The 13,345-nt window shown below is 44.3% G+C and overlaps 1 protein-coding gene across 2 annotated transcripts in view; it reads left to right on the top strand.

Moving 5' to 3' along the window:
• rasal2 (RAS protein activator like 2) overlaps positions 1-13,345 on the top strand; it is a 47,976-nt gene that overhangs the window by 18,976 nt on the left and 15,655 nt on the right. For both annotated transcript variants that reach the window (XM_079570078.1, XM_079570077.1), the window contains exons 3-8: positions 3-114; positions 8,186-8,289; positions 9,444-9,556; positions 11,337-11,475; positions 11,607-11,705; positions 12,966-13,285. In XM_079570078.1, the coding sequence (XP_079426204.1) occupies positions 3-114; positions 8,186-8,289; positions 9,444-9,556; positions 11,337-11,475; positions 11,607-11,705; positions 12,966-13,285 (887 nt within the window). The remainder of the gene's footprint in view (positions 1-2; positions 115-8,185; positions 8,290-9,443; positions 9,557-11,336; positions 11,476-11,606; positions 11,706-12,965; positions 13,286-13,345) is intronic.

The raw sequence follows: 13,345 nt of genomic DNA, 5'->3' as shown, positions 1-13,345 counted from the left end.
AGCTGGCCGGCGATGTGCGGGACACAGATTCAGCCAAGGGGCGGAGCTTACGGCGCACGGTCAGTGTCCCGTCGGAGGGAAACTTCCCTGAGCTGCAGGCAGAGGGCGCACTGGGTAAGAATGCACTCATATCAAGGGATGATTTAAAAAAGCATCTCTGAACAGAACAGTAGCTGACTCTCTGCTCATGCAGCCTGTGCTGCGCCACAGTCACCACCAGAGGGAGCTGTCGAGAAAGCAATCATTTACTTCAAAAAGTACACAAATGACTGACTTGGAGGGAAGGGGAACACTCTATTTTTAAAGTAGCAAATGGTGGAAAGTAAGAGAGATGTGACTTTTGCAGGGTATAGATAACTGTATATAATGAAGTTAGAGATGTAGTGTCTCATGTACTAATACCTTTTCAAGCAGCTGGGTGTCAGAGCAATGTATCGTCCAAATGGAAGATGGAAGATCTGCAAATTTACATTATTCAGTTTATCTCCAATGTCAAGAAATGTGGAGCAAATGTAATAATGGGGGTTAATGGGGGAAAGCAAAAACATTGGGAAAAATAGGGAGAAATGGTAAAAAAAAAAAATATATATATAATAATAATAATAGGGGATTTACGGAGGATAAATTTGAGAAAAATTGGGGAATTATGGAAGGCAACAACATTGAAAATAGGAGGAAAATATAGGGGAAAACTGGAAAAAAATTGAATTTTTTCCACTTTTTTCCCATATTTATTAAACATTTACTCCTCTATTTTTATTTCCAAGTGTTTGCAGCACATTTCTGGTTTGCAGAAATATCGCTGCATCATCGTCGTCGAGAAGTCTGTATCTCTGTCTTTATGTCGTCCACGTATTGAACATTGGGTGGTTGAAAAGTCTGTTTGTGTTGGTTTTGATATTTGAATGTAGTTTGGTCAAGATTTGGTCAAACAGTTCCCTCACAAACTGCTCTCATGTACTCGTCGTCTGTAAACTGACAGTTGTTGTGATCCGTGTGACACACTGTACTGTGGTGACCTGTGGGCGGAGTCTGGCTGCGTTAAGAATGGCTCTTTGTTCCCGCCCGCGCTCTGATCCTTACGCACTCTCTTCACGGCGCTCGTTATGACGCTGTGAAGTGGAAGCGCAGGTTTGGTGAAGTCTAGACAGTGTAGCCATGCGTGGGAGCGGGAGTGTCTGCTGCTGACCCAGGACATGTCCCGGCGGCAGCAGCAGAGACGACGGGGGACACATGGACTTCACAGGTGAGTGGGGCTCCCCAGTCACCTCCTGTAGAGTCAGTCCAGTCGACTATCTGCTTCACATCCTACACCAAGTTTACTCACTTACACTTGAGCAGTATTATTGTGAAGTACTCTTACTTCAGTCACTTTCTCTACTGCAAGTTCATCTATGTCTTTCCTTAACCTCTGAACCCCCGCCTTCACCAAGTGTGTTTTCTCCAGCGCTTACAGCCTGTAGGCCAGTGTAAGGCCTTATTTGAAAGCTAAGACCTACAAAACTCATCTAATCAGATCTTTTTCTTCATGTTGTTGTCACTGTTTTGCTTTTTTGTTGCTTTTTGTCACAGTTTCGTCACATATTTGGCCACGTTTTTCTTTCAGTTTTATACTTGTTTTCAACTCATTTTTGTTGCTATTTGGACACTTTTTAGATTAGGGTAAAGCCATACTGGAGAAAGTGTGCTCGGTTCAGGTGAGGGTTTAGAGGTTAAATGACTCTGATGATGGCATTCACAACATGAACAATGACTGTATTTCTGATTACTTAAATGTTAATATACTTGTTAGTGTGTAAGTGTAAGTAGTGAAAGTACCTAAGCAGTTATTTTTGCAACTTATGCATATTGGCTTCTACTTGAGTATGAGCATCCTAAGTAGGGCTGGTACTGTTAAATGATACCAGTATGATAGCAGGGGAAAAGTTTAGGTAATACCAAACCCTTTTACAGCTTCACTACAGCGTAAAGCTCCAGCAAACAAGTTTACCATCTGCAAGATGAGGACAAAAACATTTGTATCCATTAGTTACAAAGTAGATATACAATAATCAATTATATTGTAAAGACAATACTGTACACAGGAGAGTTTAGATGTGATTTAGTTCTAGTTGATGGATGTTGAGTTTTTTAAGGTGTCATTCAGATTATCCTCTGACTGAGACACATCTGGATTTGGTGTTTGTTCCAAATATACTTTTCTGATAAATCTGAGCTCATGGTTATGAACCTTATAACAACAGCTGTGCTGAGATCAACTAAATCGTTTAATTTGAGTATTTTTGATTTAATGATCAGGGGATTTGTTGGGGCATAATAATCTGCATAGCTGACTATTCGGACTGCTTTTTTTTTCGCAGTATAATTGGATTGTACTTTTATAATTATTCCCCCAAAGTTCCACACCATTTAATTTACGTATGAAAGAATGAGAGCATTGTATAATAAATCTCATGGCCTCATGATCGGGAGGTCGGGGTTTGAATCCTGAGGTTGCACACTGCCGTTGTGTCTCTGGCCAATACACTTTGGCCACCTTGCCTAGTGACTGGTTCTTTGCTGTGAAGCACTTTGGGCCTAATGAAGGTAGAAAAGCACTAATAAGATGAGAGCATTTACCATTTATACACTGACGTTCAAGCGTTGGGGGTCACTTCAAATGTCCTTATTTCTGAAAGAAAGGATAACAATAAATGTATCAGAGTGTGGATGTTGTTAATGTGTAAACTGGTGATTTTGAATGGAATACCTCCATAGGTGACAGAGGCCAGTGTTCTAATGGTACATGAGACTAAAGGCTCATTGAGGATTAGAAAACCCTTGTGCAGTGATGTTAGCACAACTGAAAACTGTCCTTCCTTTAAGCGACTGAAGGACCTTGAGCATCAGCATTTGTTCCATTCTTCTCTGAAAACAGCCAGAAAAAGGAAACTTTCTTCTGAAACTCCACAGTTTCTTCCATTCCATTCGTGACTTCATGGAAAGCACATTCTGACATTGCTTGTAATCGACTGCATCGGGCCTCTCTGCGTGGCCTTGCCCCAGCGATCTAAAACATGCACAGTAGGCTAACTGTCCAGCGACCGCACATGCCTGTGACCAAATGTAGAATATCTGAGACTTTCATCTTCTCATGTGTCTGACCTTGAATCCAATCTGTGCCAGTGCTATTTATACTCTCCTCTGTCCCAAATTCTCTCTCAAGTCGAGCGCAGCGTGGATCAGGGAGGGGAACGGATATGTTTTCCTCCATATCAATGCCGTCATTTCTCTTATCGATCTGGTTCTTTATCGATTCCAAATGCGATGGTAAAATGATCTTTAAATGAACAGGACTTAAAGCTGAAATGTTTTTTTCAGTGTTGACAGTGACGTACAGAGGAAGCATCACAGAAGAACACATAAACAGGTTGTTAGTGATTTTTGTTTCCGATCTTCCTCCTCAGCATCGCACTTTCTGCCCTGAATGATGCCGAGCAGCGCGAGCAGAAGCACATGTTTCAGCATGTGCTCATTGTTTTGGTTCTTCAGTGAGTTGCAGGAACACGGTGGTAAGCGAATAGAGAGGGCAGACGAGTCCACCTTACGAGGCTTTAGTTTGTGATGAAGTGAAAGTGGTGCACGGATCTGCAGGTTTATATTACACAGAGGCTGCGGCGCTGAGCTGCATCCATAAGAGGAATTGTTAATGAAGGAGACGTACGATTCCGATGGATTGCTCAAGTAGAAGCGGTTTTCGATTCCCATCCCGAAGGAAAGCCACTGTAGACCACACTGTAGACCACACTGACCAGACCAGAGGGCCGAGAGACGCAGGGAGGACAGTAGGGCTGGGTACCGTCGCATTATTTCCGATACCGATTCCTGAACGGTCCTTTTTTTCAATGCCCATCCGTCCATCCATTTTCTTTATCCGGGGTCGGGTCGCGGGGGCAGCAGTCTCAGCAGAGATGCCCAGACTTCCCGATCCACACACACCTCCTCCAGCTGTTCTGGGGGGACCCCGAGGCGACACCAGGCCGGAGACATAGTCCCACCAGCGTGCCCTGGGTCTTCCACGAGGCCTTGTCCCACTAGGACATGCCTGGAACACCTCCCGCGGGAGGCGACCAGGAGGCATCCGGAACAGATGTCCTAGCCACCTCAGCTGCTCCTTTCAACGTGAAGGAGCAGCAACTCTACTCCGAGCTCCTCCCGGGTAACTGAGCTCCTCACCCAATCTCAGAGGGTGCGCCCAGCCACCCTGCGAAGGAAACTCATTTCGGCCGCTTGTATTTGCGATCTTGTCCTTTCAGTCATGACCCAAATCTCATGACCATAGGTGAGGGTGGGAACCTATACCTATATACAGATTCCATACCTATAGTAAAATATTTGTCATCTAGTGATCTGCAAATTTGCAATATCAGGTTCATCTCCAATGTCAGGAAATGTTTGAAAAGTGGGGAAGTTGTAGCAAAAATAAGAAAAAAAAGAAAGAAATGGTGTGAAAAATGGGAATAAATTGGGTAAAGCATGGGGGGAAGCAATGAAAAATGGGCTAAAATTGGGGGAAAATCATTTATTTGAGCTGAAACAACCAAGTCACTTCCTTTAATGCTGTCCCTGCACCAGCAGCATCAAAACTTAGATCTAGAAGATTTGTTTCTGTACCTGCTTTTGATGCTTTTCTGTTGTTGATATCAGTAGGACACTCCGATACCGGACTGGTTTGGTTTAACGGTACCCAGCCCTAGCGGACACGTCTGAGGCGTGTCCCACAGGCACATTCCTCCTCCATGACGGGGCACATTCCGGTCATACCTGTCCAGTCTGAGGGCAGGTGCAGCAGCTCCTGTCTGCTCCGTCACACTCCGATACTCGCAGTGTGTCATGGATCAGCTTCCATTGTCCCGGGGTCACTTCCTGCGCGTGGGAACCTCTTACCGCTTCTTTTACACTCCAGACAGTAACAGTTTGTTTGGATGTAACTCGTGGAGCTTGAGAACTTTCTCTATCACCACTGCTTGCATTTTTAATGGCACAAAGTATCTGGACTTTGAGAGAATTGCTGATCCTTGGTAAGTGCATGTTGGTGTATTGGCTGGAAGTAATGAACAGGACTACGATTGTTCATATGCTGATGGTTCCAGGTATCGGCAGAAGCTCCCCAGACATGATGGTAGTGGAGAAATCCAGCTTGAAAACTGCGTGGTTGTGCAGGTTGACTCTGACCCAGAGGCTGCTGGACAGGGCCAGTGCAGAAAGCATTACATCGGATTCCAACCGACTTTAAATCTCAAATCACGTGGAAAAGAATGAAATTGCACAACTTCAAGTTTGTCAAAAAATACAAAAAACACGTGGTCCATGACGCATTCCGCTGTAGGTTTGGCTGGAATTGTTCCCATTGTTTTTGCTCAATAGTTGCCCGTTGTGGCGAATTTGTGTTTTGAATTGGAAAATGTCTCACTTCTTTGGAATGTTTGCAAATCTTCAGTGAAACATGCACAGATTTTCTGCATTAAATTCGACCAGCGGCTCCAGGGCTGGGTACAGGGTTGGTTACAGGGTTCATGCCTGTAACCAAGTTGGTTATAGGCATGAACCCTGTAAACCAACTTGTGACAAAGAGGTAAAGGCTAAAGCATTCCCCAAAGGCCGGAACAGTTCTTACCTGAGCTTAGACGAGTTGATCCGTACCTGTCTGGTCTTTGTGCCTGTGGAAGAGCGTGGTCGCTTCTAACTTCACCCAGGAATATGTTGGGAGAGGCTAAATGCTAACAACATCTTTGGTCTTTGTGCGTGACTGAGCGCACGCACAAAGACCAGACAGTTATGCATCAACTCGTCTAAGCTCAGGTAAGAACATATCTCAGTATGTAAAAACGGTGGCCTGTTCCTTTAAGACTTTACTCACTTCATTTTGACAACTGCTGTTCACACAGTGTCCTCTTTCCTGTTTGCTGTATTTATCCTCATGCATTTGTTGATATTGTATGGTGTGTTCGCTCTAATCTGGTGGTTTGTTGTTGTTTTTCTAATGTTAATTATTATGGTGGGTCCAATGGGCTCCTCCTCAGAAAGTCCACACATCCACTTTTTAACTTTAGGTTATCGGAGCGCCTTGGAGTTTTTTCGTCTGCCTTTATCCATCTGGCACGAATCATCCACCTGTCTCCAATGAGCACCTGACTGATCTGCTTCACCTTTTATTGACACCAAAAGGATGGATAAAGATGCACCTTTTCATTTTTACTAGCACTTTACGTTTGTTTATGAGGGAGCATTGTTGCATAAGTTGTGTAGATGTAGCACAATATGGGCCCTTTGCGGCTCAGCTCGGTGCGGCGGGTTTAAAGTGATGCTGGCAGCCTGCGCCGCGCTCTGCTGAGGAGAGAAGAAGAGCAGACCAGGAAGAGGGAGAGAGAGAGGCGCTGCTGCAGACTCGCACTGCGGACAACGGAGCAGCGCACCGCAGCTCCCATGGCCCGGCTGCTCTCGCACAGACGGGCCAGGAGAGCTCCCGACCGCGGGAACAGCACCCAGGAGACGCGCACGGGGCCGCGGGGCAGCCCGAGCCGGGATGCGCCATGGGAAACAGCTGTGATCGAGGTAAAAAGTGCCCCGTCATGTGACCTGCTGCCATCATGGCCGCACAAACTTTATCTCATGCAGAGGAGGGAGGGAGGGAGGGAGGAAGAGTCCATCCCCCACCCCCGATCTGAGCATCTGCGGAGGGGTCGCTGTGTGACTTTCATTTGGAGTTTGGGAATGTCATGTTTTAAAGGAGACTGTGCTGTAACGTCACACACTCTGTGGTGTTTCACTTCATTCATGCAGTTCTGAGTAATCCTCTTTACTTTGGCTGTTTGTTCTTCTCCTGCTGAAGCGTTTCAATCTGTGTTCCCTGGATTTTGTTGCGTCACAGATTGAACACAAAACTGTCCCTCACAGTTTTACAGTCAGTAAAGAGCGAGGGGGTAGATTTTGCAATTTTTGTTTTCTTTTGTATTTGTGTATTTTGTATATTGTGCATAAGCCTTACGCTTCTGGGGATTCTCTTTTTACAAAACGGACTCTAATATCAACAAAAATGAACGATATAATATGGTCACATTTTGTAAATAAATAAACCAGCAGTCGAGGACTGAAATGTCATTTCATCAGTAAAGACTGACCTGAAATAGTTTAATTGACGCATCTTATTATGAAAATAGATCTAAACGAAAACACGACGGTGGTGCAGGTGGTAGAACAGGTTGTTTAGTGATCGGAAGGCCATGGGTTCGAATCCCAGCTCCCGCAAATGCACACTGTTGTTGTGTCCTTGGGCAGGACACTTCACCCTCCTTGCCTCCAGTGAATGAGAGTGTGAATGGGCAACTGGTTCCTTCCTGTGAAGCGCTTTGGGCTTGATAAAGGTAGAAAAGTGTTATATAAGTTGAGTCCATTTATCATTTACTAAAACATGAGGAGATGTTTATGAGTTTTAGTTGATGAGACGAGACAAAAGTGTGGAGAACAGATCCTCTACACGTGACAGAGGCGCCGTCAGGTCCCCCAAAAAAGCTTTTGACTTTTCATCGTCTAAAACCACTAAAAGTTTTCCATTTTTGGTTTGAATGCACATTTTGTGTTTAAACAGAGTTGTCACCGTGCTGGACTGAGTGTCAAAGTTTAGGACGTCGCCTCTCATCACTCCCCTGCCGGACGGGCCCTTTCGCTCCTGTCAGTCTATCCCAGGGACAAATATACAAGTACATTTCCATTCCCTTCCAACCTTTGCTGTTGCTCTCAGCTGAGCACTTCATTACCTGCCTTTTGATGTGTCCTGGGCTGTGTCTCCGCCTCACTAGCATTAGCATGACAGACCCTCTTGGCCTGGGACACAGCAGGCTGCTGGACACAGGGGACAGATGACATCTCAGACCTGCTTCTTTGACTTCAAACCAATGTTTTCTTTAGCTACAATTTTGACCTCACTGACTCAAGCACAATCATCAAAGATGGAAAACACCTGCACGACTGAGAGAGAGACAGACACACGCTCATCTGCATAACCTCTGTTGGGAAGAGCTTTTTGTTATCGCAACATGAGGTGACACAATAGCAGTATCTCAGCCTCGCCCTAGTTTTACAGACTTGAGAGGAGGAGGAAATGTCCTCGTCATTTGCTAATGGACTTATTGTGTTGTGTGTGCAGATGTTGCCGACCACTCTCCACGGAGGAGAAGCATCTCTGGGCTCAGTTCAGACCGAAGCCCCAGCCCAGCGGAGCCCCCCAGCAGCTCCCCGTTCAAGGTCCCGGTCAGTATTCCACAAATACTCAGGCTTTCAAAGTACAAGCGTGTGCTTCATTTTTCAATCAGCGCTTGCAAATTTAAGGCGACAAAACAAAGGCAGGCAAAAACAGAGATTATTATGCATTGGTAAATTTTGAGACTTTTGGCTTTTCAAAAAAATTGTATTTAACCTTAATTTAACCAGAAAAGTCCCACTGAGATTAAAAACCTCTTTTTCAAGGGAGTCCTGGCCAAGAGGCAGCAAAAGATACAGTTACAGAATTACATACACGTTCTGAAAAACAATTTTACAATGTAAAAAGTGCTCTCAATCTAGACTTAAAAGCGTTCAATAAAATAAGTTGAGTTCTTTTCCAGTCTTTTTACAACATGTTCCATGTCGGAGCAGAGTGAACTAAAGCCCTTTTTCCCAGTTCTGTGCGGGCAGATGAACAGTGAGCACCAAATGATCGTACACAATAAGAGCCAACACTTCTCTGTGTGATTAAGTTCCAGATGTAGGAGGGCAGTAGACCAGGCATGGCCTTATAAATAAAAGTATAGCAATGGGTCTAAAGTGGCTCTCTCTGGAGGCTCTCTCTTAACATATTAGCTTTAATGTCAAAGTTAAAAAAATAGACTCTCTTTTCCGTGTTTCCCATGTGTATTCACGATAACACTCTGTAATCCAAATATGGTCATGTCTTTTGTGAAAGACACCAGCCGGCTAAGTCCGCAGGGATATACTGGTGTAGGCACATATGTTCAAACTTTAGCCGTTTTCATTCCTCTCTCAAACCACATGTAAAGTTCACCCCTCAATTCTGCCCTATTGCAGTTATGTTTTTGAGTGAGGGATTGTTGTTTATTGAACCCTTACTTTGGCACCTGCTTTGTGTGCACCAACACGTACTGAGAGAATCGGACACTATGGGGGCTAACTTCACACAGGTAACCACATCTCCACTAATATGGGACAACTTAGGTCTAAAAATGTGGTTCTTGTGTTACTTGAGGATTTATTATTGTTAATTGGCATTTTTTCAGTTCTGTAAAGGTTTATTATGTGCCACACAGAAACCTCAGCTCTAACCAATGTCTGAAGTCCCCTGAGCCGTGGAGATCACATGTGCCTGTGCTTCCCAATGGTTTTCATTTGTATCTTCTGTGTTGCTTCAGGGCTTCTTCAGCAGACGTCTGAAGAGCTCCATCAAGAGGACCAAGAGTCAGACCAAACTGGACCGCAACACTAGTTTCAGACTGCCCACTGCGCCCCCTGCTGATTTAGACAAGTAAGGACACTTTATCCCTAGCAAACTAAAATCCAAGTTCTCCTTCTGCACTTGCACTGTTTCTCATAGAGGGAAGACTGGTCCAACTGAAGCTAAAAGTGCATGACAGAACCGCACTATAGCTCAGAGGCTCTCACGTGCAGATTATGATTGTGTTTAAGGATGCACCGATCCGATACTGGTGTCGGATATAAGAGTTGATATTGTAGAATAAATAAGATTTCAGTCATCGATTCCAAATATCTATCGCTTTTACCAACTAAACCTGAGTGAATATGGACATGCTGTATGTCAATACAATTATGTGCATTTGTATTTTAGCTTATGAAATAACTGCTCTAACAAATTGTAAAGATCATTTTCTGTGAGTCGTTCGTATTAATATAACCTAAAGTCTGAGGATATCTAGTTTAGTAAAGTCCAGTCATTCTTTTATAATACTTAGTTTATTAATAATTATACCATGGTCTGGCTGGATTAGTAAAGTCAAAAATAAAAGTTTGAGTTGGGGGGGCCCAGGTGTGAGCGACTCCACCGCAGCTGTTTCCATAAACAGTTGAGCTGGTTGAGCTAGCTAGCTTCAGGTTAAACGTTGTAAAAGGTAAATAACTCCTGCCCACGAGTGCCGCATATCGGTGTTTCCTTCCAGGGAAAAGTGTTTCCGGGTTAGTCCTGTTGTGTTGTGATTCTGTGCTGATGTTGTGTCGTTGAGCCTGACTGAGATCCTCGTAATAGCTGCGGAGAATGACTCGCTCTGAGACCAGCCTTCAGTGACCGGCTAATAACACACACAAAATAGTCCCGTAGTCTGGCAGATTTAGTGAGTTTAGTCAATGAAAAACACATTTATTATAAATGTTAGGTTTGTGGGACCCTGGTATAAGCGGATTAAACAACGAGGAGCCGCATTAGACGTTATAATGCAGGAGGAACAACACTGTGTCGGGTTGTTCTTGACTCCGCGTCGTGCATTATAACCGTCTAATGCGGCTCCTCGTTGTTTAATCCTTACATATAACTTGATAGTTGATCTGACACATCTTGTTCACTCACAGCAGCCACTTTAAAGAGAATCTCTTGGATCGGTGCATCCAGACTTGTGTCCTTGGGTGAGCCTCTCCTCAGTCAGTCTACCCCAGGGCATCTGTGGCTACAATAGTGAGTGTATGGAGTGAGTGAATGAAGCTTGTGACACAGGCCTGTTATAAGCCATCATTCATGATATTTTAAATAATAAATAAACAATCGAGTTGGTAAGTCAAATCGATTCATATTTTCAGAACATCTGTTTTTTTCTTTTAGTCTTAATAATTTGGATGTTTAAAAATCAGTGACTTCAGTTTTTTACAGTGATTGCCCTCGATATTTTTCAAGGTTTGTCGATGCACTTCAACTAAAAACAATGAATATATATATATTTAACATATATTTACAGTTGGCTGTTATTTTGCTTCAAATGGTCAAAAAAAATTGAATTTGGAAATCATGTTTTGTATTCGGGGAGGAATTGGCCGAGCTCTACACTGTAGCCATGTTTTGATCCTGATTTAGTGTTTATTCTTGTTTTTACACAATGTGATGAAACCAAGCCCATGCTTTACGCCTTTGAATTGCAAATGAATGTAATGTTTATTGGATTTTGTGAAAATGTCCTATCGTGTTGTAATCATGTCGTAATTGTGGCGTTACTGTAATATATATATTTATATATGTTTGACTGTTTTCAAATAAACTTGATTAGATCTTGTTCTCACTCTCTTGTTCTCTGCCGTGTGCTCAGATGCGGAGCTCTGGTGCGCGTGAAGGAGGAGAGCGTGAGTCCGGCCGGGGCAGTGGAGTCTCTGGACCTGGGCCCGGAGCAGGACGTGACGGTCAAACCCCTCCACAGCAGCCTCCTGGGACACGACTTCTGCTTCGAGGTCAGGCCCCCCCACTGCAGCGGTTTATTTTTACAAATGTCCAAAACAGTTGCGGCTCGTTTTCCTGCAGGGCATCCCTTTTGGAGAGGATTGTGTGGATAAATCTGTGCTGTGATCTGTGTGCTTCCCAGGTGACGTACTCCGGAGGCAGTAAGTGCTTCAGCTGCAGCTCGGCCTCAGAGAGAGACAAGTGGATGGAGAACCTCCGGCGGACCATCCAGCCCAACAAGGTCTGACCCACTTCTGTGCACTCAAGTACCAGGCTTTAGGTCCACGAACCGTTTGTACAATAGACCTGAAAGACCGATTCTGAATGTTAGTTCAGTTAAATAAATAAAGTACGTCTGCTGAGGCAAAGCAGCTTTAGCTACACTAAAGTAGGCCTCACAGTTTGAAAACCAGCGCTCAGAGGTGATGGAGCAAAACGCTTCACACAGTTGTGCTGATAAGTTTACACACCCTGGGGTTTTTCAGTTCTCAAAGAACATGAATGAAAACACAGAAGCTTTATTTCACTCATGGTCAGTGATGTTGTGAAGACATTTATTGTGAAAAAAATGTCTGAACTCATTTCAAATTACCATAACAAAATAAAATACCAAAATGACCCTGTTGAAAAGTTTTCACACCCCAGTTCCCCTTTCGCATCAGTGACAGCTTAGAGTCTTTTGTGGTAGTTGTGGAGACGGTTCTGTATATAATCTAATGGTAAAGGACCATTCTGACTCCAGTTCCTGTAAATTCCTTGTTGTGAACAAGGCCAATGAGGAAAAGTGCCCCATACCTGTGAAATATGGAGATGGTTCGCTGATGTGCAAGACAGCCCACGAACTCACAGGAACTGGAGGCAGAATGGCCCTTTACCATTAGATTATATACAGAACCGTCTCCATGACTACAAAAGACTCTAAGCTGTCACTGATGCTAAAGGGGAAATACACAGTATTAGGAACTGGGGTGTGTAAACTTTTCAACAGGGTCATTTTGGTATTTTATTTTGTTATGGTGATTTGAAATGAGTTCATACATTGAACGCCGACTGTAACAAGTGAATTTCTCCTTTGTGAGATCAATAAAGGACTGTCTTATCTTATCTTATCTTATACATTTTTTTCACAATAAATGTCTTCACAACATCACTGACCATGAGTGAAAATAAGGTTTTTGTGTTTTCATTCATATTCTTTGAGAATAGGGCCAAGAGAGGCCAATAGAGGCCAAAAAATAATAAAAAAAACACCAGGGTGCACCTTATCTGTGCTTGGATGATCAGAAGCCCAGATTTGTATCAAGAAGTTTCCTCTTGTGTCCAGTTTGCTTTTGATAATTCAGATTTCCTCCCTGTCCTCTGTTTGATGTCTGCGATTGTTAAGTGAATCTTTTGTGTTTGCGGCATTACAATGGCATTACAATGGCATTATAAAGCATGTGATCTGCTGCTTGTATAAACCCCCCCCCCATATGGTCATGTTCTCTGGTTGTCTGTCCAGGACAACTGCCGGCGGGAGGACACCATGCTGCGCCTGTGGATCATCGAGGCCAAAGACCTGGCTCCAAAGAAGCGCTACTTCTGCGAGCTGTGCCTGGACGACGTGCTGTACGCGCGCACCACCACCAAGCCCCGCACGGACAGCCTGTTCTGGGGGGAGTACTTCGAGTTCAGCGGCCTGCCCGCCGTGCGCAGCATCACCGTGCACGTGTACCGCGACCTGTCCGACGCGCAGAAGAAGAAGAAGAAGGACAAGAACAACTACGTGGGGCTGGTCAATATCTCAGTCAACGGCAGCACCGGGAGGCAGTTCACCGAGAGGTACGGCCGGGGGGTGTACTCGTCACTGGCCTCTTGTCAAAAGCCTGTGTGTCTGAGCAG

The sequence above is a fragment of the Gobius niger genome (assembly GCF_951799975.1).
Source record: "Gobius niger genome assembly, chromosome: 13".
NCBI classification, from domain to species: domain Eukaryota; kingdom Metazoa; phylum Chordata; class Actinopteri; order Gobiiformes; family Gobiidae; genus Gobius; species Gobius niger.
This window is presented reverse-complemented; position numbering and strand designations above follow the sequence as displayed.